General features: G+C 45.4%; 2 protein-coding genes and 1 pseudogene across 2 annotated transcripts; all 3 read left to right on the forward strand.

The window, feature by feature from the left end:
• The first annotated feature begins 423 nt into the window (after positions 1 to 423).
• On the forward strand, positions 424 to 5617 carry LOC113163357 (annotated as a pseudogene).
• A 1414-nt stretch (positions 5618 to 7031) lies between these two features.
• On the forward strand, positions 7032 to 8466 carry LOC113162864 (stabilin-2-like). Its single transcript, XM_026361100.1, has 6 exons — positions 7032 to 7045; positions 7132 to 7297; positions 7493 to 7599; positions 7695 to 7814; positions 7893 to 8039; positions 8404 to 8466. The coding sequence occupies exons 2-6, from the start codon at positions 7144 to 7146 to the stop codon at positions 8464 to 8466; spliced, it is 591 nt and encodes a 196-aa protein (XP_026216885.1). The 5' UTR covers positions 7032 to 7045; positions 7132 to 7143.
• An 8207-nt stretch (positions 8467 to 16673) lies between these two features.
• Positions 16674 to 21879, forward strand: LOC113163356 (protein mono-ADP-ribosyltransferase PARP12-like). Its single transcript, XM_026361908.1, has 8 exons — positions 16674 to 17049; positions 17838 to 17973; positions 18854 to 19115; positions 19399 to 19488; positions 19980 to 20106; positions 20192 to 20360; positions 20588 to 20708; positions 20896 to 21879. Exons 1-8 carry the CDS (start codon positions 16736 to 16738, stop codon positions 21033 to 21035), a joined length of 1359 nt encoding a protein of 452 aa, XP_026217693.1. The 5' UTR covers positions 16674 to 16735; the 3' UTR covers positions 21036 to 21879.
• The last annotated feature ends 3099 nt before the right edge of the window (positions 21880 to 24978 follow it).

The raw sequence follows: 24978 nt of genomic DNA on the forward strand, positions 1-24978 counted from the left end.
TGCACACCAAACACTGCACATCGCCCCGTGGGGGGTGAGGGTGGGGGGGTCAGCAGATGCACCTCTGCTGTGGGGATGCTTCTCAGCAGCATGTCCTGTAGGCTTGTTAAGGTAGAGGGTAAGATTAATGCTGGAGGACAATCTTACTCAGTCGGCAAGACAACTACGGCTTGGGAGAAGATTTGTTTTCTAGCAAGACAATGACTCACATTTATAATGTCAGTAAAAGGATGAAACATCAAAGGGGTGAATACTTTTTATAGGCACTGTATTTAATATTGATTCACAGCAGGTGATAAAGTTCTGTGGCACCGTTAAATAAAGAAATTAACACAAAAGAATAGGTGATGAAGACAGAAATTGAACAGCTGTGCTTTTATTGTGACAGTCTGGCAGCGGATGTGTGTTAGTCACCGAGCTCTCGGTCTCCGGTGGACCCGGAACACCAGCCAAAGCCCAGTGAGCGTCAGGCAGCTGATCAGTCACCATGTCCAGCTACAGCAGGGAGGTGTTGGTCGCCACCAGCGTCCTGTGCAGCAACGGGGGGGCAATGCAGCTGCTGCAGCTGTACCGGGAGCTGGTGCAGCGCTGCAACATCACCGAAGAAGAGCTCCTCTACGTCGTGGAGCGGTGCTCCCGATTCCTGCTGGTCCGCGGCCCGGGGGGGGACCCCACCGTGGTGGCCAGGACGTCCCTGCGGCTGTGCAGGAGCTACGGGCGGGGGGAGCAGTGCGAGGGGTGTCAGCAGCTGCACCTCTGCAAGTTCTTCATCTACAGAAACTGCAGGTTCGGCAAGGGCAGGTGAGGGAGCGTCCAGGTGTGTGACAGTAAGAAAAGTTAGGAGAGAAGAAGACGAGGAGGAGCTGTGATAAACCAAACACTGACAGGAACTAGTTTCTGTCTGCGGACTGATACAGACTCAAAATAGGATTATTTATCCGTAATTAGACTAAAATGTTTTTTAATTATCGGCTGAATCGATGCTGATGTTTAATTTCCGGAGAAACGAAACTGAGGAAACAAAAGAAACACGAAGAGAAACGAAACTGAGGAAACAAAAGAAACACGAAGAGAAACGAAACCATTCCCATGTGAAACTTGTGTGTGTGTGTGCAGCTGTAACACAGAGAAGAACCTTATGATCATTTAACTAGAAGCTGCAGGTTTTTCTCTGGGAACTCACCTGAGTTCAAACCAGCTGCAGTAAAAAGCTGCTGGACAGTAGTACTTGATATTTTCTACAGTTTTACTTTTGATACGTGTGTAATTTTACTTTGTTTTTCCCACAGTAATCCTAAATGGTCGAACGTCAAGTGTTCATGTAACATCTAAAATGTTTTTACATTCGACACCAAAGACAGATTCAGAATCAGGCCCTTGTTCCTACTGAACAGGTGATCACTAATAACTGGTGGAGCTTTTACAGCACAGTATTTGTGAGTGAGAATAAACGAGTAGAGGGAGACCAGCCCTGAAGGATCAGAGGATCAGGAACCTTGTTTGAAGGAGACAAGGCGTCAGAGAAGATCAGTAGAATCCATTAAACACCGATCTCAGGTCAGTAATGCTGCTGTGTCTGTTTTTCTCAGGAAACCCTGTAAGTTCTCCCACGACATCCAGTCGGATCATAACTACCCGTTACTGAGAGAGTGCACGCTTCACGAGCTCAACGAGGACGACCTGTTCCTGCTGCTGCTGCAGAACGACCCCGCACTGCTGCCAGAGGTCATTTACATCACAGTCGACACGCTTGTGACACACCTGACACTGTGCCATAGTGTCAGGCTATTTTAGTGTCATGTCTGGAACCAGGTTGTAGACCGGCAGCAGCTGGACCTGCATTTCTGTCATCTCAATATTCACTGACTTCATGGTTTCAGGTTTAAAAGGGTCTCGGACCATCAGCTGGTTTTTACCAACACTGCGAGACCAGATTGGATCAGTCAGGTTTAGCTTCTCTGCAGAGGTTACCAGTATGTCGCCAGTATGATGGTCTGCTACCAGTCAGGGCCTGAAAGCTTCATAGAGGACCTGGTCCTGGTTTGAGACTAAAGGAGACCTGGTCTTGTGGTTCAGACTGTCAGGTCTGTCTCATCTCTTTTAAAGAATCCGTTCAATACAGGTTTTTCATTCCATTTGTTTCATCAATGTTAGTGATCAGACACAAAACGAGTTGTCTTTATTGTGGTTTGAAGCTGACACACCTGCTCATGTAGCTGCTCAGGTGGCTGCTTAGTCTTTTATTTAAGAATTAGGAGAAAACGTTATTATTTCATTTGATTCAATTCAATTTTATTTGTATAGCGCCAATTTACAACAGAAGTTATCTCAAGGCACTTTACAGTGTAAGGTACCCAACAATCCCATTTAAGCAAGCTTTAGGCAACAGTGGAGAGGAAAAACTCCCTTTAGAGGAAGAAACTTCCAGCAGAACCAGGCTCATAGTGGGCGGCCATCTGCCTTGACCGGTTGGGGTGAGTGGAAAGAGAAGAGAGAAAAGAACAGCAGGCAATAAAGACAACAACAAGCATCATGATTCTTACATCAGTAGTTTTCTGTAATGATGACAGTCGAGTGGGTTCCTTCTGCTTTCAGGTGTGTCTGCACTATAATAAAGGTTCAGCTCCTCACGGCTGCTGCACCTTCCAGAACACCTGCACCAAAGTTCACCTGTGCCAGCACTTTGTTCAAGGTGACTGTTTGTTCGGATCCAAGTGTAAGCGACAACACACCATCGATGAGCACGGCCGCCGCCTGCTGGAGGAGAGGGGACTAAGCGGGGACATCATCCAGGACCTGGTCTCTATCTACAGAAACATCCACCGCCTCACTACTGCAGCTGACTCCACATCCACAGGTGAGAATAACACACCTTTTTACACCTGAATATTCAGACCGGAGTTTGTCTGACAAACGTCCATGGCGAAGGTGGAGAAATGAGATTAGAACAGTGTTTTGGTTTTGAAGGTAAAAACTGATCCTGGACTGATGAAACCACCTGCAGGTAAATTCAGTGTGTTAAAGTTCCACAGGTGCAGCTGTAACATTTCTGGTAAAGTCAGGGACACAGATAATAAAACTGTTCATGGATGTGATTTGGTTGTCAAACTGTCTGTTCAGAGAACATGTCTCTGTGTCAGAGAAAGATCTGGATCGGTTCTGTAAACCTGCTGCAGATGAGACAGAAAACATCTGTCTGCACTTCCTGAGAAACAGCTGCAGGTTCCACAGTGAGTTTCTGTTATTTCTTCATCATTTAAAAAAACTGAGAGAAGCCAATACACATCTGAAGTGTTCTGTTGCAGTTTCCTGTAAAATCCACCAGGTGGCGTCAGAGTATCACAGACATCTGCAGTGAACAAATGAAGAAACATGTATTCTTCTTCTGCAGAAACGGAATAGTTCACCATGTTGGCTTTAGATGCTTTAGATCATACTTTCTTTTATGAAATCCACTGTTTTTCACATTGGGATCAGTTGGTGCGTTCTTTGGTTAAACAAAAGCTTCACATGTGAACTTGGTTTAATTAGTTTTACTTTGGTAATGTTCTGAAAATATAATGTTTCCTTCATGTTTGTTGCAGCAGAAAAAAAGCAGATCTGCATAAGAAAAAAGACTGTGTGTATTATTGGTTTCAGGCTGATTAAAACAGATATTTTTTTCAGTAGAAGTCTGGTGTGGTCCATTCTACTGTGGTTGACTTTCTCCCCTTTATGTGTAGACGAGTGCCGCCAGGTTCACTTCCACCTGCCCTACAAGTGGCAGGTGTTGGACTGCAGCACATGGACCGACATTCAGCACATGGAGGGCATCGAGCGAGATTTCTGTGACCCATCTAAGATTCAGAGGTCAGAGGTCACGTCTCACCTGAGTTCAAGTTGAGCCTCATCTGTAGTTGAAGAGGCGACAGCTGAATTTTTTCTTTGTTTTTAGTTCTGGACGTCGACCCGTTGACTTCCTGACCATGACTCTGGAGTCACAGCTTGTTCGTCGTCTCTCCACAGTTTCCTCAGTATCGAAGCCGCCCCACTACCTGCTGACGACTGAGTGGAGGTGGTATTACAAGGGGACAAGGGGAACTGGCTGGAGTATGGAGAGAAGGTGAGCCGGACCAATCTGTGACATTCAGGAAAGAAGGAATAGAGGTTCCGTGGGAGGAGGACTGGGGACTGGAGCTGAGCTCTGAGTATGATACTGGTAGTGTAAGAATAAGGGTTGTGAGGATCAGAGGTACAGAGGGTTGGTGATCTGGTTTTGTTTGAACCTAAATGATCTGGCGGCGCATCATCATGTTAGCATGCCAAACCGCCTGTCTTTGCGTCCCTCAGGACGAGAAGCAGCGAACCACATCAGTGACGTCCAGGACTCTGGAGGAGGAGTTTCTGTCTGACAGCACAGCTGAAGTCAGAGTGGTGAAGGGACAGAGGGAGTACATGATCAACTTCAAAGGTACCACTTTCTGTCCTCCAGTCACACCTAGAACCAACACTTCACCAAATCTCATCTTAACTGTTCTGTTAACCAACACTTTCCACAAATACTATTTTATTTACATTTTTGATTATTTGATTTTCTGAGTTGTTTCGTGAACCAGCAGCTGAAAACATGTTGCTGCTTCTTGTCTCCTGCTCTGCAGACATGTACCAGAGGAACCACAAACACAACACCAAGAGGAAAGTCCGCCGCCGTCCTCGCTTTGTCTCCGTGGCTGAGGTGAAACTGATTTCAATAAAGAAACCAGAAACTGATCTGGTCCTGCTCGATCTGGATGAGTGATGGTCTCAGTAACACATCTGGATTTTTTAAAAATTGATTCTGACAAGTCTGTTACTGCAGATCTGAAGGAGGTTTAGCCGTTAGCTTAGCATCAGTTAGTGCTTCACAAAATATCCAGTTACAGTTTCTCACATTTAGCATTAAACTTAAGTTCAGGAGGCTCCACCTCCTCCACTAGAAACTTTGTTCTCCTTCTCTTCCACAGAACCAAAAATACTTTAAACTGTAGAATGAATTGATTTCTTTTTCGTGCTTGTGTGGATTTTCACTTTGGACCCCACCCTGACGTGTGAACTTGGCTGCTGCAGCAGGACGGAAATGAGCAGACTAAGACCTGAGCCCCTGTGATCCTGAGAAGCCAGAATACATCTCAAACCTGATTCTGCTCTTTCCCACGTGATGAGCTGCAGCTGGAGCTCAGATTGTGTTTCTGCTGTTGCTCGTTTACCTCCACATAAACCGAAACGGTCGAAACTAGAGAGACGACAACAACGTGCTGCTCGCTGTGAGGTGAGATGATGATCCTGGACGGTGTCGTGGTCAGAACGTGATGTGGTCCGTGAGCCCTTTGCAGCAGCAGCATCTCTGCAGGTCAAACTGTAAAGGTGCTGATTGTACTCTAAGGAATATTAAATTATTTCATCATTTTCACTTTTGTTCATGTTTTTATATGAATTTTACTTGATGTTGTTGCTGTGGACAAACAGGGACTTCACACCTTCACTTCCACTTGTCGCAGAGTCTGTTCTGTCACAGGTAAAACTCCAACCTGCAGATATTTCTGTCCAGACTTTTTCCTGTTTCCCTGTTGATCAATAAAGGATCTGTCGAACATCTTCACACTTTTATTCTTTTATTGGAAACATTTAAATAATCAATGACACACTCAGACTTTTTTATCTGCCAGTTCTTATTGTGATTTGTAGTTAATTAGTAATTAACTGTAGTATAATGATGTTAATCTGCTAAACATAGTGCTCGGCTTTATTACTGAGTTTCAGTTTTTAATTCTTATTTTAATTATAATTTTAATTATTAAGACGGACGACAGGTGGACTAACTCCTGATCTGAACCCAAGAAGACGAGAGAAACCACTTTCAGACTCGGTTCTCACTTTTTACTGCTCATCACACGTTGAAGAGTGAAATGGTTCTGAGCTGTGATCAGGGTCCAGTTGTCAGATAAACCCGTCTCTGAGAGGAGAAACAAGAAGACGTCGTTTGAATTGTAGATTTCGATCAAATGGTCTGAGCAGCACGAGGCGGAGCCGGGTCGAACTGGTACCGACAGCGGACGTCGTCTAAATCTGACGGATCAGGGACCAGCACGGACGGATCCAGATCAGTGTGTAATCTCCCTATAGCCGTGTGGAGGTGAGGAAGACTGCGGACAGGAGAAGAAGAAGGTCTGATTCTGCGGGGACTCTCCTCCTTCTCCTCCTCCTCCTCCTTCTCCTCCTTCCCGCGCAGGGAGCGCGCCGCGCGGCTGCGGAGAGGCGTGACGCGCCCGAAACGCATCTCCAGGATGGCAGGTAGGTCTGATCTGTGACTGGGAAACACGTCCTGTGCTGTTAGCTCGGCACGGCTCGGCTCGGTTCCTGTCAATGAAGAGCTTTAATTTTAGCTGCCGCTGCTGGCGGCTGATCCGCGTCGCCGGTGTTCGGTTTAGCGGCTCGGAGGCTGCGGCTGTCAGCGCGGCCGCCGCCGCCTTCGGCTCACATACAAACGCATACAAACGGGCAAACGCATAAAAAAGAAGAAGCAGAAGAAGATCGGGCGAGATCAGATCAATCCACAGAACAAATCTCCAAGTCCTGGAGCAGCAGCCAGGAGGAGAAAGATCAGAAACGTTAATAAATGGGTGATGAGGATAGTTAAAGCTCCTCTGAGTGTTCATAACAACATCTTTAGAACATGTCCTGGAGCTGGGATCGCTCCACAACTGTCTGCAGACTGTCCACCTTCACCAGCACCAAACCATAACAGAGTTTCCTCCTTTTTGTTTTTTATGGTGTCTGAAGTGACATCATATTCAGTCAAGCTGTTTTAAATGACTCTAGTTTCCAACGTCTCAGGAACATTTAACCTCAGCACATAAGTATTAAATATGTGTTTGTCTGCTGTTGTTGTGCAGATGCGACACTTGGTGTGTTTCACTACCGTTCAGATCAAGGTCAGTACAAACTGAACTACTCTGCAGCACAGCAGGCCTGTACTGCAGAGGGAGGCAGCCTGGCCACATATAACTAGCTGTCCTACGCTCAACAGGTCAGTGAACGCAACACAAGTACAGCTGTTAATAGCTATCTGTTTCTGATCTGCTGCTGGTATGTGATTAATCCTGCTGTCTGCAGGGCGGCTTAAACATGTGTGCTGCAGGTTGGTTGGACGGGGCTCGGGTAGCGTACCCCACCACCTACTCCAATCCTAAATGTGGCTTTGGTCATGTGGGCATCGTGGACTACGGCATTCGCAATAACCTGAGCGAGACCTGGGACACGTTCTGCTACCGGATGAAGGGTGAGAGGGTTAAATAGTTGTGTGTTATTTTGTTCCTTAAATAGGTGATGAACACATGACGACACAGGTGGGACTATGGGAAAAATCACTTTAAACCTTAAATGATCAGAATAAAGAATAGTTACAGGTGTGTTGTGACTGTGATGTGTGATCATGTATCAGCAATATTGTGTGTCTGTGTGCGTGTTGTTTCAGAGGTGAAGTGTGAGTGTAAGCTCGGTTATGTTGGAGACGGCTTCACTTGTACAGGAAACCTGCTGCAGGTTCTCAGATCCACACCGACCTTCTCCAACTTCCTCACAGTGAGTCAAAATCAGCTTCACAGCTGAAAGCACGATTCACTGTAACATCATTTAGACCAACCACATGAGAACTACTATTTTATTTCTGTATCCAGCAAATCCTGAATTACTCTCAGGTGTCTGAGTCTGGGAAACAGTTTGTGAAACGTCTCAGTACCCTGACGGTCCAGTCCACGCTGTTTGTACCTGAGAACAGCGGCCTGTCCGACAACCAGGTGAGTCCCGGAGAAGTTCTGATTTTAGTTTCCCTAACTGTGCCTCACCTGTCTCCACCTGTCCGTCTGTCTCTGCAGACTCTGTCTCAGCGGGACATTGAGTTCCACTTGTCGGAGGGTCAGGCTCTGCCTCTGGACCAGCTGAAGAACGGCAGTCGGATCAAAACACGAGTCGGTAGTCTGACGGTCCTCGGAGTTGCAGACCTGCTCAACCCCTCAGCTCTGGTCTGAATCCCAGTTCAGTTTTCAGCCGGGACGTAAAACAGAGAGAACAGAACAGACACAGACCTTCCCTTCCTCTTTGACTTTTGTTTTTCACAAAATCCTCTGAGACTGATGAGAGTTACTGATCAAATCAACATTTCTGTTTATTGAATAAAGTAGTATCTGTATTTGACATTATTACGACTGTCAAAGCCAACATGAGCAGAGGTTCCAGCCCAGACTGAGACATTCACACAGAGAGAACTTCACTGAGACACTTTAGAAGAAGAAAATTATGAGGAAGAAAGATCCGGTTCTCATTTTTGAATGAAGTTCTGTGCTAGTCGAGTGTGTTTAATGTGTGTGAAACATCTCTTCTCCTCAGTCGTCCCGTTACATCAATGGTCGCTTCGTCACCGACTCTGACATCCCGGCATCAAACGGATAATTCATATTCTCCAGGCGCCATTAAAGGCCCCTCCCCCACACCAGCAGGTCAGTTTTTATTCACCCTGACTATAAACGGTGAACCTGAGGTATTATTTTTATGTACTTCATGTGCCTTGTGTACTACAGATGCACGTGGCCCACAGAGCAGGGATGGGGGTCGGGGTGGTGCTGCTGGTGGTTCTGGTGGTCGCAGTCGTCTTTGTCGGATACCACTTCTACACTCACAACACCAAACCCTTCCAGTTCCACTACTTCAAGGTCCATGAATGTTAGACTACTACTACTTGTCTAACATGCGTACTAGTGTTGGCTAAATACAATAGTATTTTGTTATTACTTGTAGTATTTGTATAGAGGAAATGTTAGTTCTAGTATAATAACTTTACTGTTAATTAAATGGAATGTGTATTAGTACTCGAGTAATACTGTATTATCTTTTAGTAATAGTTTAAAAGTAGCTTTAATGTAATATTGTACTATAACAATATAACATAGTTATTAGCAATAGTACAAATTCATTTTTATTAGTACATCATTAGTACATATTAATAGTGTAGTAGGTCAGTTTTTACAGTAATTATACAGAAATATTTGTCATTTAGTGACATCAGTTATTTTACAGTAATTTATAATTATTATTATTATTGTAATGTCATCAGTGTTGGTACAATGTATTGCGTCTGGCAGTATTAGTAGTTAGTTTTGTTTTGTTGTACTCGCCTGTACTGTCCTAACCCTAACCCTAACCCTGTAACACACTTTTGTTCATGGTAGAATCACGTTTCCTGATTTATTTCCCGACAGGAGGATGAAGCAGAGGAAGAAGCTCCAGCTCCAGCTGCAGCGGCAGGCGGCAGTCGCAGCATCTGTAACCCAGTTTATGAAGCAGCTCCAGAACCAGCAGAGACCAACACGTCGGTAAGTCGCTTCGTTGTAAACCTCTGTGCCAGTCGTCTCTTATTTGTTGGGTAACTGGCCCCATTTTCAACGATGAGATTTGAACCTTTGTCACTTTCTGTTCATCCTGATTCACATCACAGATGAACTTAATTTAATCATAGATTTTCATACTGGTAAAAATATGGAGGCAGAACAACTCGGCCGAGAATAAACCAGTACGCGGACACTTACTGTTGTCTTTTCGCAGCCGGAGGACAAACACGAGGTGGTGAACGGAGGATCGTACGACCTTCTGCAGGACAGCTGAGAGGGAAACTGCTGCTGCTCTCTGCTGGCCTGGAACTGTCATTCCTGTTTCAGTACCTGTGTGGACTGAAAGTTTACTGACCAGTTTCTAACTAAGGTCACTGAGCAGGTTCTGTTTTCTCCACTGATGAAAGACAGCCGCTGTGTCCCGGCTCAGACTCAGGAGGACAGCCAGTCAGACAGTCAGATAGTGAGGATGCCTTCGGGTGTCAGGACTCTGTAATCTTTCAAATCAAATTTCTCTTCAGGGTTTTTGCTAAGAAAGTCACAATGTTTTGTTAATTCTGAAAAATGAAGAATTTATGTAACTGTGAAAGGTTAAATGTTGATTTTAAAAATGTAAAAAGATTCATATTTCACTTGTATCCACAGTTTTTTTTTTTGGGGGGGGGGGGGGGGGGGGGTTATATTAAATACAAATCACAGACACAGTTTCTCACCTGTTTGAATGTGAACTTCTTGTCTGTCTGAACCCAAACTCACTAAACCTTTCATTAGTCACCTGTGTGATTAGAAACAGCTGCAGGTCTGACTCATCCCTGGTCCAAACTTAACAAAGCTCTGACATTATGTTTAGGAATGTTCTAAAAAGAACCAAAAGACCATTTTAAACAGCTCTTCGTAGACCCATGATCCCACTAAGTGATGGAGGAACCTTCCATTTCTAGTCGGTAGAAAATCTCTAAACTTTGTTTTGTGTGATAAAACATTAGTGAAAAGTGAAACTTGACGGATTTGTATTTTGACTTGTAATGGTTTGGACTTAACTGAAGAATCAGTATCGCAGTCAACAGCAGCATCTCAGTGATGGTCAGATCAGTTTCTGCATCATTCCACTTCATGTAACATATCAAATCAAGCCAAAGAATAATAAACCATATTTTCATATATAGAAACTTTTATAAAATGCATGTAAGCATTTTATCATCTGAAACTGACAGCGTTGCGTTGCCTTATTGTCATAGCTTAAGCAGTACATAGTGAAATGAGACAATGTTTCTCCAGAACCATGGTGCTACATAACACGGTAACAAGACAGAACATGGAGCTGAGGACTGCTAAGTAGTCCTAGCCACATAAAGTGCATCCTGTGCAACCTAGTGCAAACAGAGCAAGAACACAAAGAGAAAGTGCAGACAGACGTCTGAAGACAGCAAAACAGAACACAAAAACAGCAGCGACCAGTAGCTGAAATGGACAATGTACATCTGAGGTACTATAAAAACTATGGTGAAAATTATGTGCAAGAACAGCAAAGTCAAATGATTTGTGCAAAATGGAAACATGTCAAATCTAGTGAGTGTTTGTGTGTGTTGTCAGTTCAGTTTATTGTGCGTGTGTTGAGGAGCCTGATGGCTTGAGGGAAGAAACTGTTCAAAAGTCTGGGTGTGAGGGCCCGAATGCTCCGGAACCTCTTCCCTGATGTGAAGATTGGGTGTGAGGGGTGGGTGGGGTCGTCCACAATGCAGCTAGCTTTGCGGATGCAGCGTGTGGTGTAAATGTCCGTGATGGAGGGGTGAGAGACTCCAATGATCTTCTCAGCTGTCCTCACTATCCGCTGTAGGGCCTTGCGATCCGAAACGGTGTAGTTCCCAAACCAGGCAGTGATGCAGCCGCTCAGGATCCTCTTAATGGTTCCCCTGTAAAATGTAGTCAGGATGGAGGGCGGCAGATGGGCTTTCCTCAGCTTCCTCAGGAAGTAGAGACGCTGCTGGGCCTTTTTATTTCTGATGGAGCGGGTGTTGAGTGACCAGATGAGGTTGTCCTCCAGATGCACACCAAGAAATTTGGTGCTCTTGACGATCTCCACTGACGCTCCATCGATGATTAGTGGAGAGTGGCCACTCTTTGCTCTTCTAAAGTCAACAACCATCTCTTTAGTTTTCCCAACGTTCAGAGACAGGTTGTTGGCCTTGCACCAGGCTGAGAGCTGATGTACCTCCTCTCTGAACGCTGACTCGTCGTTCTTGCTGATGAGACCCACCACAGTCGTGTCATCAGCGAACTTGAGGATCTGATTCAAGCTGTGCATTGCTACACAGTCGTGAGTCAGCAGAGTGAACAGCAGTGGACTGAGCACACAGCCCTGAGGGGCCCCAGTGCTCAGCATGGTGGTGCCGGAGACGCTGTTCCCGATCCGGACTGACTGGGGTCTCCCAGTCAGGAAATCCAGGATCCAGTTGCAGAGGGAGGTGGTCAGACCCAGTCGGCTCAGCTTCCCAATCAGCTGCTGGGGAATGATGGTGTTGAATGCTGAGCTAAAGTCTATGAACAGCATTCGAACATATGTGTCTTTGTTGTCCAGATGGCTGAGGACCAGGTGGAGAGTAGTGGTGATGGCATCGTCCGTGGAATGATTTGGACGATATGCAAACTGCGTACATCATGTTGCGTTATAAAGATATGTTGAGATATGAGATATAAAGAGAGTCTAACACCCTAGCACTGTTGTTAACCCTCTAGGTTTTTGTTAATGAACATCTTTTTTTTTTTTTTATTGATATTTGGAATTGGTATAAAACAAATAGTTGATATAAGTGAGTTGGGTCTGTGCCATACAGCAGTAAGAAAGTGTGCAAAAGAAAAGCTGGCAGACAGCAAGAGATTGAAGAACAAAGAGGAAGTTGATGATTGTGGTGAAGGAGGACATGAGAGAGGCTGAAGGATCCAGTAAACCAAGCAACCAAAGAACAGTCAGAGTACTTGTCTTTGTCTGTAGTTTAATGTGAACCAAACAAAACCAGTAAATCTCAAATGATTTTATTTATTTAGAGCTGGAACATGTTTTGTATGGGGAAGTTGGTAAAAGCAGGAAGCCACCCACATTTGATGCTGCATTGGATAATTCTCAACAGTAGTAACTGCTCTGTAAAGACTGATGAAACGGTCTAGATCAGTTGGAGACAGGTCATTAAGAGGATTTTCAGGTTTGCAGATGACGACTGGTTGTATCTTCGTCAGCAGGAGAAGCATCTCTCTTCTCTCTCTGTGCAGTTTTGCAGTTCAGGAAGCTCTGATGTCCTAAACTCTTCAAAACAAAGACGACTCTACAGTCGCTCAGGTCTTTATGTTTCCCCGGACCATTTGTTATCCTGAATCTTTCATAGGGGGGTATGAGCACTTCTTCCTCTTGTCCAAATTTAGAATAATTTTTCAGGTAACCACCTTTACAGGTGGTAATCTTAAAGCAGCCAAAAGTTTGTGAGGTCTTTTCGGAAGGAGGTGGAGGTGAAGAAACCAAACCGAATGATTTGGTTGATCTTACCAGTAAATTTCATCGAGGTTCTCCGATAAACTCTGTAACACTGATTTTTATTCAGAATCTGTACAGCCCTAGTTAACCAGTAATGCAGAGTATGGAATGGGAAGGAGCTGCCATAGCGGCTCCTGCCTTGTCGAACAGCATCATTGAAGACCTTATAAAATTTTTCATTTTTATAAGAATAGTCAGATGCATAAAGGCAGATTGTTCGAATGTGATATGAGGTTAGAGCCGTATCCCCTTTCTTTCCTAAACACCCACGTGTTTTTTGCCAGACAACATTTAAGTCTTTCTCTTCTAACTCTTTCAAATATCTGTACTTGATCTTTTCCTCCATGGCTTCAGTGCAGCCCATGTACATGTCATCAACAGCATCTTTAACCATGTTGAGCTTGACCGTTTGAGAAGAGCTCAGCAGGATCTAGAGGCCAGAGAAAGAGCATAGGATGTTAAAAGCAAAGGTCTGAGTTTACACTGATGTAAAAACAAAGTATAAGCAGATAAAGTGTGAAAAAAACAGACTCTGAAATAATAATATTTAGCAAATGTCACAGTAATGCTGATATCAAACGTAGGAACAGTCAACACCAGAATACCAGACCCAGTGTGAATTTGGATTTTGGAAGCTGAAACCAAGTGTCAATTGTTTCTTCTCTCTCTTCTTCTCTTTTCTCTGGCAGCTCTTTCCCCATTTATGCTTGTGCTCTGTTCACCTGTTACCTGCCATCTGAGTGTGTTTCTCCACAATCAGTTGCTGCTACATCAGCCACCTGCTGCACCACCATCTCCCCCCATTCCAGCTACCTGCTATGCTTCCATTTCTTCCATACTCACCGGCTGTGCCACTGTCTCCACACCAGACGCTCATTTGACTATCAGGCAGTTCCCAAACCTGGTACTCAGGGACCACCCCTGTTCCACCCACAGCTGATTAACAGGACCAGAGATGGTGTCTTCCAGCTTCTAACCGTCTGAACACACCTAGTCCTGTTAATCAGCTGTAGGTGGAACGGGGGTAGTAGGAAAACAACAGGGCACGGGGGCTGTGAGGAACAAGTTTGTGAACCACTGGCCTAAACGTAACCTGGTCTCTCCAGTCATCGTTCACTCACCAGCGGACATCTCTAGCTGTGACTGACTCCCAGCTCTCAGCTATAGCTGTAAGACACAGGATGTTCTGTCCTGCTGTGCATTCTAATGTTCACCATGGCTGTCAGTCCTGCAGTCTACTCCAAGACCTTGAAAAACCTTTTGGACGTATACTTCGGGTCATTGTCTTGTTGAAAGAACCAGCATCAACATAAATCTGTGTCTAAACCTGTGTCTGACACAACCATTCAGCCCCACAGCATTATGCTGCCACCACTACGTTTAATTGTGAAGGCAGAAGGTCTCTCCCTGGACAGACTTCCAAAACTCATCTCCATGTGTCACGGGTGAACTTCAGTCTGATTTTGAAGTGTGAGCGAGATTTTCTTGGACAGTGACCTTGAAGACCAACACGATGACCACACAACAGGTTCCCTATCAGAGGCTGAAAAACAAACTGAGGAACACTGGAGCTTCCTGTTCTACCTCAGTACTGTGTGTGTTGTTCTCACCCTCAGTGGACCTGTGAGCAGCATCCAGCAGAGGAGCAGAGGGACTGAAGCAGAGATCAACGTGTTTTTCCTCATCGTCACAGTGGGTTAGAAAACACCTCAACACAACACAAGCACACACACTGTGTACTCACGATCACAAACTTAAATGTTAAACACTTGGGATGGTTTTCTTCTAGAAAAATTCTTAATGCTTTTAAAAAGTAGTGAGAAAATCAACTCACCGTTACTCTGTAGTTATGATGGGATGCTGAGCGTTTTGTTCAACACCAGGTCTGTGCTTCTTCACACTCACTGTACATGTGTGCTTTTGTACTGACACATACTGCTTCAGACACCACACCCCATCGCCTCATCGCATCAGAATGTTTGCATGTCCAGCACCTTATCAGCAGTTGGGGCAGTAGCTCAGGTGGTAGAGCAGTTGTCTACGAACCCCAGCGTGAGTGGTTTGATTCCCAGTTCCTTCTAGCTACTTATTGATGTGTTCTTGGATAACACCATACTGTATGCCAGCTGTCCAGCTGCAATTTCCTCAAGGCGATCAATAAATTATTCATTATTAATGTTCTTATTACTCAAAGCAGACATTCACAACAACCACATCATTTACAGCTCAGTCAAAGTTTCATTTGCATTTGCTGCATCGTGAAGACACATTCAACAGGTGCCTTTCAACGAGGGAACAGTGAAGTTATCTTCATCTGATTTATCAGGCACTTTAGAATACAGTCAAATTAAACACTGTGATACTCTGTATCTCTATAATGGTCCCAGTTTTCTGGTGATCTTGCTGTCAGGAGATAGTTTGACATGTTTGAGGGTGTTAGAACAGAGGGAGTTGTCGCTGTTGTCCAGACTGTTGAAATAAAATGTCTCTGGATATACAGTGCCTATAAAAAGTATTCACTCTCTTGGATGTTTCATCCTTTTATTGACATTAAAAGTTGACGCCTTTGACAAAAATATTTCAGAAAAATATCTCAATGTCAAAGTGAAAACAGATTTATACAAAGTAATGTCAATTCAATAAAAATAATTAAGGTGAAATCTGAACGTTTTTGCATTAATATTCACCCTCTTTAAAATGATTGACCTAATCCAACAGAGGTCCAGATATTTGGTGCTAGTAGTCCCACAATTAGTGAAATGGAGATCACCTGAGTGCAGTGAAAGTGTCTCAAGTGATTGCAGTATAAAGAAACTGTCTGGAAGGTCCATTCACTGGTTCTTCAGTATTCCTGGCTACCATTACACCATGAAGACAAAAGAACACTCCCAGCAACTGAGAGAACAGGTCATTGAGAAGCATAAGTCAGAGGATGGATACAAACAAATCTTCAAGGCACTGAATATCCACCGGAGTTCATTGAAATCCATCATCAAGAAATGATAGGAATATGGCACATGTCGAAATCTGCCTGGAACAGACGGTGCAAGAAGGAGACTAATGAGAGAGGCCACTAACACACTGATGACTAGTCAGAGTTACAAGCTTCAGAAACTGAGCTAGGAGAGACTGTACATACAACAACTGTTGACTGGGTTCTTCACCAGTCAAAGCTTTAGGGGAGAGTGAAAGGAGAAAGACACTGTTGAAGAAAACTCATGTTAAATCACTAATTTAGTTCTCTAATAGGTGGAAGGGGGTTCTTAGGTCTGATGAGACCAAAATGGTGATTTTTGTCCATCAGACGAGACGCTATGTTTGGTGCACACCAAACACTGCACATCGCCCCGTGGGGGGTGAGGGTGGGGGGGTCAGCAGATGCACCTCTGCTGTGGGGATGCTTCTCAGCAGCATGTCCTGTAGGCTTGTTAAGGTAGAGGGTAAGATTAATGCTGGAGGACAATCTTACTCAGTCGCAAGACAACTACGGCTTGGGAGAAGATTTGTTTTCTAGCAAGACAATGACTCACATTTATAATGTCAGTAAAAGGATGAAACATCAAAGGGGTGAATACTTTTTATAGGCACTGTATTTAATATTGATTCACAGCAGGTGATAAAGTTCTGTGGCACCGTTAAATAAAGAAATTAACACAAAAGAATAGGTGATGAAGACAGAAATTGAACAGCTGTGCTTTTATTGTGACAGTCTGGCAGCGGATGTGTGTTAGTCACCGAGCTCTCGGTCTCCGGTGGACCCGGAACACCAGCCAAAGCCCAGTGAGCGTCAGGCAGCTGATCAGTCACCATGTCCAGCTACAGCAGGGAGGTGTTGGTCGCCACCAGCGTCCTGTGCAGCAACGGGGGGGCAATGCAGCTGCTGCAGCTGTACCGGGAGCTGGTGCAGCGCTGCAACATCACCGAAGAAGAGCTCCTCTACGTCGTGGAGCGGTGCTCCCGATTCCTGCTGGTCCGCGGCCCGGGGGGGGACCCCACCGTGGTGGCCAGGACGTCCCTGCGGCTGTGCAGGAGCTACGGGCGGGGGGAGCAGTGCGAGGGGTGTCAGCAGCTGCACCTCTGCAAGTTCTTCATCTACAGAAACTGCAGGTTCGGCAAGGGCAGGTGAGGGAGCGTCCAGGTGTGTGACTGTAAGAAAAGTTAGGAGAGAAGAAGACGAGGAGGAGCTGTGATAAACCAAACACTGACAGGAACTAGTTTCTGTCTGCGGACTGATACAGACTCAAAATAGGATTATTTATCCGTAATTAGACTAAAATGTTTTTTAATTATCGGCTGAATCGATGCTGATGTTTAATTTCCGGAGAAACGAAACTGAGGAAACAAAAGAAACACGAAGAGAAACGAAACTGAGGAAACAAAAGAAACACGAAGAGAAACGAAACCATTCCCATGTGAAACTTGTGTGTGTGTGTGCAGCTGTAACACAGAGAAGAACCTTATGATCATTTAACTAGAAGCTGCAGGTTTTTCTCTGGGAACTCACCTGAGTTCAAACCAGCTGCAGTAAAAAGCTGCTGGACAGTAGTACTTGATATTTTCTACAGTTTTACTTTTGATACGTGTGTAATTTTACTTTGTTTTTCCCACAGTAATCCTAAATGGTCGAACGTCAAGTGTTCATGTAACATCTAAAATGTTTTTACATTCGACACCAAAGACAGATTCAGAATCAGGCCCTTGTTCCTACTGAACAGGTGATCACTAATAACTGGTGGAGCTTTTACAGCACAGTATTTGTGAGTGAGAATAAACGAGTAGAGGGAGACCAGCCCTGAAGGATCAGAGGATCAGGAACCTTGTTTGAAGGAGACAAGGCGTCAGAGAAGATCAGTAGAATCCATTAAACACCGATCTCAGGTCAGTAATGCTGCTGTTTCTGTTTTTCTCAGGAAACCCTGTAAGTTCTCCCACGACATCCAGTCGGATCATAACTACCCGTTACTGAGAGAGTGCACGCTTCACGAGCTCAACGAGGACGACCTGTTCCTGCTGCTGCTGCAGAACGACCCCGCACTGCTGCCAGAGGTCATTTACATCACAGTCGACACGCTTGTGACACACCTGACACTGTGCCATAGTGTCAGGCTATTTTAGTGTCATGTCTGGAACCAGGTTGTAGACCGGCAGCAGCTGGACCTGCATTTCTGTCGTCTCAATATTCACTGACTTCATGGTTTCAGGTTTAAAAGGGTCTCGGACCATCAGCTGGTTTTTACCAACACTGCGAGACCAGATTGGATCAGTCAGGTTTAGCTTCTCTGCAGAGGTTACCAGTATGTCGCCAGTATGATGGTCTGCTACCAGTCAGGGCCTGAAAGCTTCATAGAGGACCTGGTCCTGGTTTGAGACTAAAGGAGACCTGGTCTTGTGGTTCAGACTGTCAGGTCTGTCTCATCTCTTTTAAAGAATCCGTTCAGTACAGGTTTTTCATTCCATTTGTTTCATCAATGTTAGTGATCAGACACAAAACGAGTTGTCTTTATTGTGGTTTGAAGCTGACACACCTGCTCATGTAGCTGCTCAGGTGGCTGCTTAGTCTTTTATTTAAGAATTAGGAGAAAACGTTATTATTTCATTTGATTCAATTCAATTCAATTCAATTTTATTTGTATAGCGCCAATTTACAACAGAAGTTATCTCAAGGCACTTTACAGTGTAAGGTACCCAACAATCCCATTTGAGCAAGCTTTAGGCAACAGTGGAGAGGAAAAACTCCCTTTAGAGGAAGAAACTTCCAGCAGAACCAGGCTCATAGTGGGCGGCCATCTGCTTTGACCGGTTGGGGTGAGTGGAAAGAGAAGAGAGAAAAGAACAGCAGGCAATAAAGACAACAACAAGCATCATGATTCTTACATCAGTAGTTTTCTGTAATGATGACAGTCGAGTGGGTTCCTTCTGCTTTCAGGTGTGTCTGCACTATAATAAAGGTTCAGCTCCTCACGGCTGCTGCACCTTCCAGAACACCTGCACCAAAGTTCACCTGTGCCAGCACTTTGTTCAAGGTGACTGTTTGTTCGGATCCAAGTGTAAGCGACAACACACCATCGATGAGCACGGCCGCCGCCTGCTGGAGGAGAGGGGACTAAGCGGGGACATCATCCAGGACCTGGTCTCTATCTACAGAAACATCCACCGCCTCACTACTGCAGCTGACTCCACATCCACAGGTGAGAATAACACACCTTTTTACACCTGAATATTCAGACCGGAGTTTGTCTGACAAACGTCCATGGCGAAGGTGGAGAAATGAGATTAGAACAGTGTTTTGGTTTTGAAGGTAAAAACTGATCCTGGACTGATGAAACCACCTGCAGGTAAATTCAGTGTGTTAAAGTTCCACAGGTGCAGCTGTAACATTTCTGGTAAAGTCAGGGACACAGATAATAAAACTGTTCATGGATGTGATTTGGTTGTCAAACTGTCTGTTCAGAGAACATGTCTCTGTGTCAGAGAAAGATCTGGATCGGTTCTGTAAACCTGCTGCAGATGAGACAGAAAACATCTGTCTGCACTTCCTGAGAAACAGCTGCAGGTTCCACAGTGAGTTTCTGTTATTTCTTCATCATTTAAAAAAACTGAGAGAAGCCAATACACATCTGAAGTGTTCTGTTGCAGTTTCCTGTAAAATCCACCAGGTGGCGTCAGAGTATCACAGACATCTGCAGTGAACAAATGAAGAAACATGTATTCTTCTTCTGCAGAAACGGAATAGTTCACCATGTTGGCTTTAGATGCTTTAGATCATACTTTCTTTTATGAAATCCACTGTTTTTCACATTGGGATCAGTTGGTGCGTTCTTTGGTTAAACAAAAGCTTCACATGTGAACTTGGTTTAATTAGTTTTACTTTGGTAATGTTCTGAAAATATAATGTTTCCTTCATGTTTGTTGCAGCAGAAAAAAAGCAGATCTGCATAAGAAAAAAGACTGTGTGTATTATTGGTTTCAGGCTGATTAAAACAGATATTTTTTCAGTAGAAGTCTGGTGTGGTCCATTCTACTGTGGTTGACTTTCTCCCCTTTATGTGTAGACGAGTGCCGCCAGGTTCACTTCCACCTGCCCTACAAGTGGCAGGTGTTGGACTGCAGCACATGGACCGACATTCAGCACATGGAGGGCATCGAGCGAGATTTCTGTGACCCATCTAAGATTCAGAGGTCAGAGGTCACGTCTCACCTGAGTTCAAGTTGAGCCTCATCTGTAGTTGAAGAGGCGACAGCTGAATTTTTTCTTTGTTTTTAGTTCTGGACGTCGACCCGTTGACTTCCTGACCATGACTCTGGAGTCACAGCTTGTTCGTCGTCTCTCCACAGTTTCCTCAGTATCGAAGCCGCCCCACTACCTGCTGACGACTGAGTGGAGGTGGTATTACAAGGGGGACAAGGGGAACTGGCTGGAGTATGGAGAGAAGGTGAGCCGGACCAATCTGTGACATTCAGGAAAGAAGGAATAGAGGTTCCGTGGGAGGAGGACTGGGGACTGGAGCTGAGCTCTGAGTATGATACTGGTAGTGTAAGAATAAGGGTTGTGAGGATCAGAGGTACAGAGGGTTGGTGATCTGGTTTTGTTTGAACCTAAATGATCTGGCGGCGCATCATCATGTTAGCATGCCAATCCGCCTGTCTTTGCGTCCCTCAGGACGAGAAGCAGCGAACCACATCAGTGACGTCCAGGACTCTGGAGGAGGAGTTTCTGTCTGACAGCACAGCTGAAGTCAGAGTGGTGAAGGGACAGAGGGAGTACATGATCAACTTCAAAGGTACCACTTTCTGTCCTCCAGTCACACCTAGAACCAACACTTCACCAAATCTCATCTTAACTGTTCTGTTAACCAACACTTTCCACAAATACTATTTTATTTACATTTTTGATTATTTGATTTTCTGAGTTGTTTCGTGAACCAGCAGCTGAAAACATGTTGCTGCTTCTTGTCTCCTGCTCTGCAGACATGTACCAGAGGAACCACAAACACAACACCAAGAGGAAAGTCCGCCGCCGTCCTCGCTTTGTCTCCGTGGCTGAGGTGAAACTGATTTCAATAAAGAAACCAGAAACTGATCTGGTCCTGCTCGATCTGGATGAGTGATGGTCTCAGTAACACATCTGGATTTTTTAAAATTGATTCTGACAAGTCTGTTACTGCAGATCTGAAGGAGGTTTAGCCGTTAGCTTAGCATCAGTTAGTGCTTCACAAAATATCCAGTTACAGTTTCTCACATTTAGCATTAAACTTAAGTTCAGGAGGCTCCACCTCCTCCACTAGAAACTTTGTTCTCCTTCTCTTCCACAGAACCAAAAATACTTTAAACTGTAGAATGAATTGATTTCTTTTTCGTGCTTGTGTGGATTTTCACTTTGGACCCCACCCTGACGTGTGAACTTGGCTGCTGCAGCAGGACGGAAATGAGCAGACTAAGACCTGAGCCCCTGTGATCCTGAGAAGCCAGAATACATCTCAAACCTGATTCTGCTCTTTCCCACGTGATGAGCTGCAGCTGGAGCTCAGATTGTGTTTCTGCTGTTGCTCGTTTACCTCCACATAAACCGAAACGGTCGAAACTAGAGAGACGACAACAACGTGCTGCTCGCTGTGAGGTGAGATGATGATCCTGGACGGTGTCGTGGTCAGAACGTGATGTGGTCCGTGAGCCCTTTGCAGCAGCAGCATCTCTGCAGGTCAAACTGTAAAGGTGCTGATTGTACTCTAAGGAATATAAAATTATTTCATCATTTTCACTTTTGTTCATGTTTTTATATGAATTTTACTTGATGTTGTTGCTGTGGACAAACAGGGACTTCACACCTTCACTTCCACTTGTCCCAGAGTCTGTTCTGTCACAGGTAAAACTCCAACCTGCAGATATTTCTGTCCAGACTTTACTCTGTCCTGTTTCCCTGTTGATCAATAAAGGATCTGTCGAACATCTTCACACTTTTATTCTTTTATTGGAAACATTTAAATAATCAATGACACACTCAGACTTTTTTATCTGCCAGTTCTTATTGTGATTTGTAGTTAATTAGTAATTAACTGTAGTATAATGATGTTAATCTGCTAAACATAGTGCTCGGCTTTATTACTGAGTTTCAGTTTTTAATTCTTATTTTAATTATAATTTTAATTATTAAGACGGACGACAGGTGGACTAACTCCTGATCTGAACCCAAGAAGACGAGAGAAACCACTTTCAGACTCGGTTCTCACTTTTTACTGCTCATCACACGTTGAAGAGTGAAATGGTTCTGAGCTGTGATCAGGGTCCAGTTGTCAGATAAACCCGTCTCTGAGAGGAGAAACAAGAAGACGTCGTTTGAATTGTAGATTTCGATCAAATGGTCTGAGCAGCACGAGGCGGAGCCGGGTCGAACTGGTACCGACAGCGGACGTCGTCTAAATCTGACGGATCAGGGACCAGCACGGACGGATCCAGATCAGTGTGTAATCTCCCTATAGCCGTGTGGAGGTGAGGAAGACTGCGGACAGGAGAAGAAGAAGGTCTGATTCTGCGGGGACTCTCCTCCTTCTCCTCCTTCCCGCGCAGGGAGCGCGCCGCGCGGCTGCGGAGAGGCGTGACGCGCCCGAAACGCATCTCCAGGATGGCAGGTAGGTCTGATCTGTGACTGGGAAACACGTCCTGTGCTGTTAGCTCGGCACGGCTCGGCTCGGTTCCTGTCAATGAAGAGCTTTAATTTTAGCTGCCGCTGCTGGCGGCTGATCCGCGTCGCCGGTGTTCGGTTTAGCGGCTCGGAGGCTGCGGCTGTCAGCGCGGCCGCCGCCGCCTTCGGCTCACATACACGCACGCGGTTCTGTACAAGAATCGGTACCACGTCAAACCGGCGCCGGTTCGGCCCGGATCCGGTAGTTAGGGCACGGATGCTCTGCAGCTCGAACCCACGGGACGGTGACCGTGGAGCGGGATTGAAGCAGCCGTACAGGCCGGGGACGTTTACGGGTTTTCTGCTCAATAATGGGGTCAGTGTGGGAGGAGGCCGAGCAGATCCGAGCCAGACCAGCGGAGGTCTGAGTGGCTTTAAAACAGTGCTGGATCCGCATCAGGGCCGGACACAGAGAATAAACCCGGTGCTGGAGACGCCAGGCCTGCGCGTTTTTACTGAAACCATCACGGTGGACATGGTGAGCCTGGTTCTCGACCTGTGGGTGTGGACCACCGAAATATGACGAGACAGAGTCCTGCACCGGGTCGGAACCCGCAGGTTTTTTTTAACAGTTCAGTTTTCTCACGTCTGGCTGGGTAACTGAAGGTGCAACAATCAGAAACAGGACCCGTGGTTCTGATGCTGTGGGGGATCCTGGTCATAAAGGGTTTTCTGAAACCACAACTGCCCCTGTCAGGATCTGGATCTGAGAGATTCTGGAAAGGCGATTTTATCAATGAAGTGGAAAGTAACTAAGTAAATGTACTCGCGTACAGTATAGGTTTGAGGTACTTGTACTTGTGCTACTTCTAAGTCTTCTGCAGCTCTTCTTTTGTGGTGTCCAGGTCCTCCTGATGGGCCCTCGGATCTCTGTACCGGGATCAGACCGACGGCCCTCTGAGGAAGATGGACTCAGTGATCCTACCGGACCCTGCAGGCTCCAGGACCAAGACCAGGACCAGCATGGACCACAGAACCTCAGCGTGCCGGCAAACACTCGGTGTGATCCTGCTGGTGGCCGGCACGCTGGTTACCGTGGTAACCTCGAGCTCACCTGCTCCAGGTAAGTTGGTTCCATATACTTTGAAGTTTTATGTGTGTACTGCGGCTCTGGATCAGCGGACAGCGGCGTTTGAGCACCTTCATTGGATTAAAAACATTTAATCTGTTGTAATGGATTAAAAGTACAAACAGTAAAAACTGATTTCAGTTGTCCTGGCAGCTGCCGTCATGGTCCATGCAGGGGGGGTTCCGTTGCAGTGCTGCGAGTGACCGCTGTGTGGCAGAATAAACTAAACATCTTGATCTCAGATGGAGTTTTGTTGGTTTGTGTTTCACAGTCACTGTTGAATCTTGAAGCTTGTGCAAATGTGTTTGTTCTTTGGGGGTTTGTCAAGTGGAGTTTGGTTCGGCTTCCACTGGACCCACCAGGTGGTGGTTGGACTCCTAATGCTGAGGATCATGGCATAGAAGAACCCGTGCACGCTGAAACAGGAGTTCTTTTGAATGATAAGTGTGGTAAGATGGTTTATGGGTCACTTTGAGTCACGTGATGAACATGGATGCTGCAGTAATGCAGTTTGACCACTGTGACAAAAAGTGCTTCACAGCTCAGCACCGTTCCTGGAGGGTGGATAGTGAGGAGACACCTCCGTCAGGTCCTATCGGGTCCCCTCCAGTGGCTCTGAGTCATGTTGAGTTGATTTCATCACATTTTACAAGGTGTCCTGTGGTTCTGTAATTGACCTCTGACACCTGATCTACGTGTGAGAAACAGGAAGTGAAAGGCAGATAATTTTTGGAGGAAGTATTGTTCTCAGTGTTTATCCACTTTCATGCTCTCGTCCTCCCACTGATACTGAGTCACTGCTCAGGAACTGACCGCCTGTCTGTAGAGGTTGGTTGCCATGGTAATACACAGGTAACCACTTCACCTGACTTGTACACGCCAACAGTTGCTCACATGTTATTAGACTACAGTCATGTTCTTTTCCAGAAAAACAGTGAGGAAGATGGAGGGATGTTTTTTGACACTACTGGTATCAGGATCTGGTCTCAGGTCTCAATTCCCATCCTCTGATCCAAATGTTTGCTTGCTTCTGACATATCTGCTGCCGACAGACACATTGACACAGGCCGTTTGTTTTTCCAGCCTTAATGTTCAGATCTGACGTGTTAGTGTTGATGGTTCAGTTACCGTACCACTAATGGCAATGACTGATGATTGTATGAGCCACACGTGAACAACAACAATGTCGTTTGTGCAACAGATGATCATTGAAAATATGTGTTCATGGGCACATGCAGCCTCACGCCTGCAGAACTCCAGATCTCCAGACTGAAAGAGACTAACTATGTACAGGTGGTTTTCA

This window comes from Anabas testudineus, chromosome 23 (genome assembly GCF_900324465.2).
Source record: "Anabas testudineus chromosome 23, fAnaTes1.2, whole genome shotgun sequence".
NCBI lineage: Eukaryota > Metazoa > Chordata > Actinopteri > Anabantiformes > Anabantidae > Anabas > Anabas testudineus.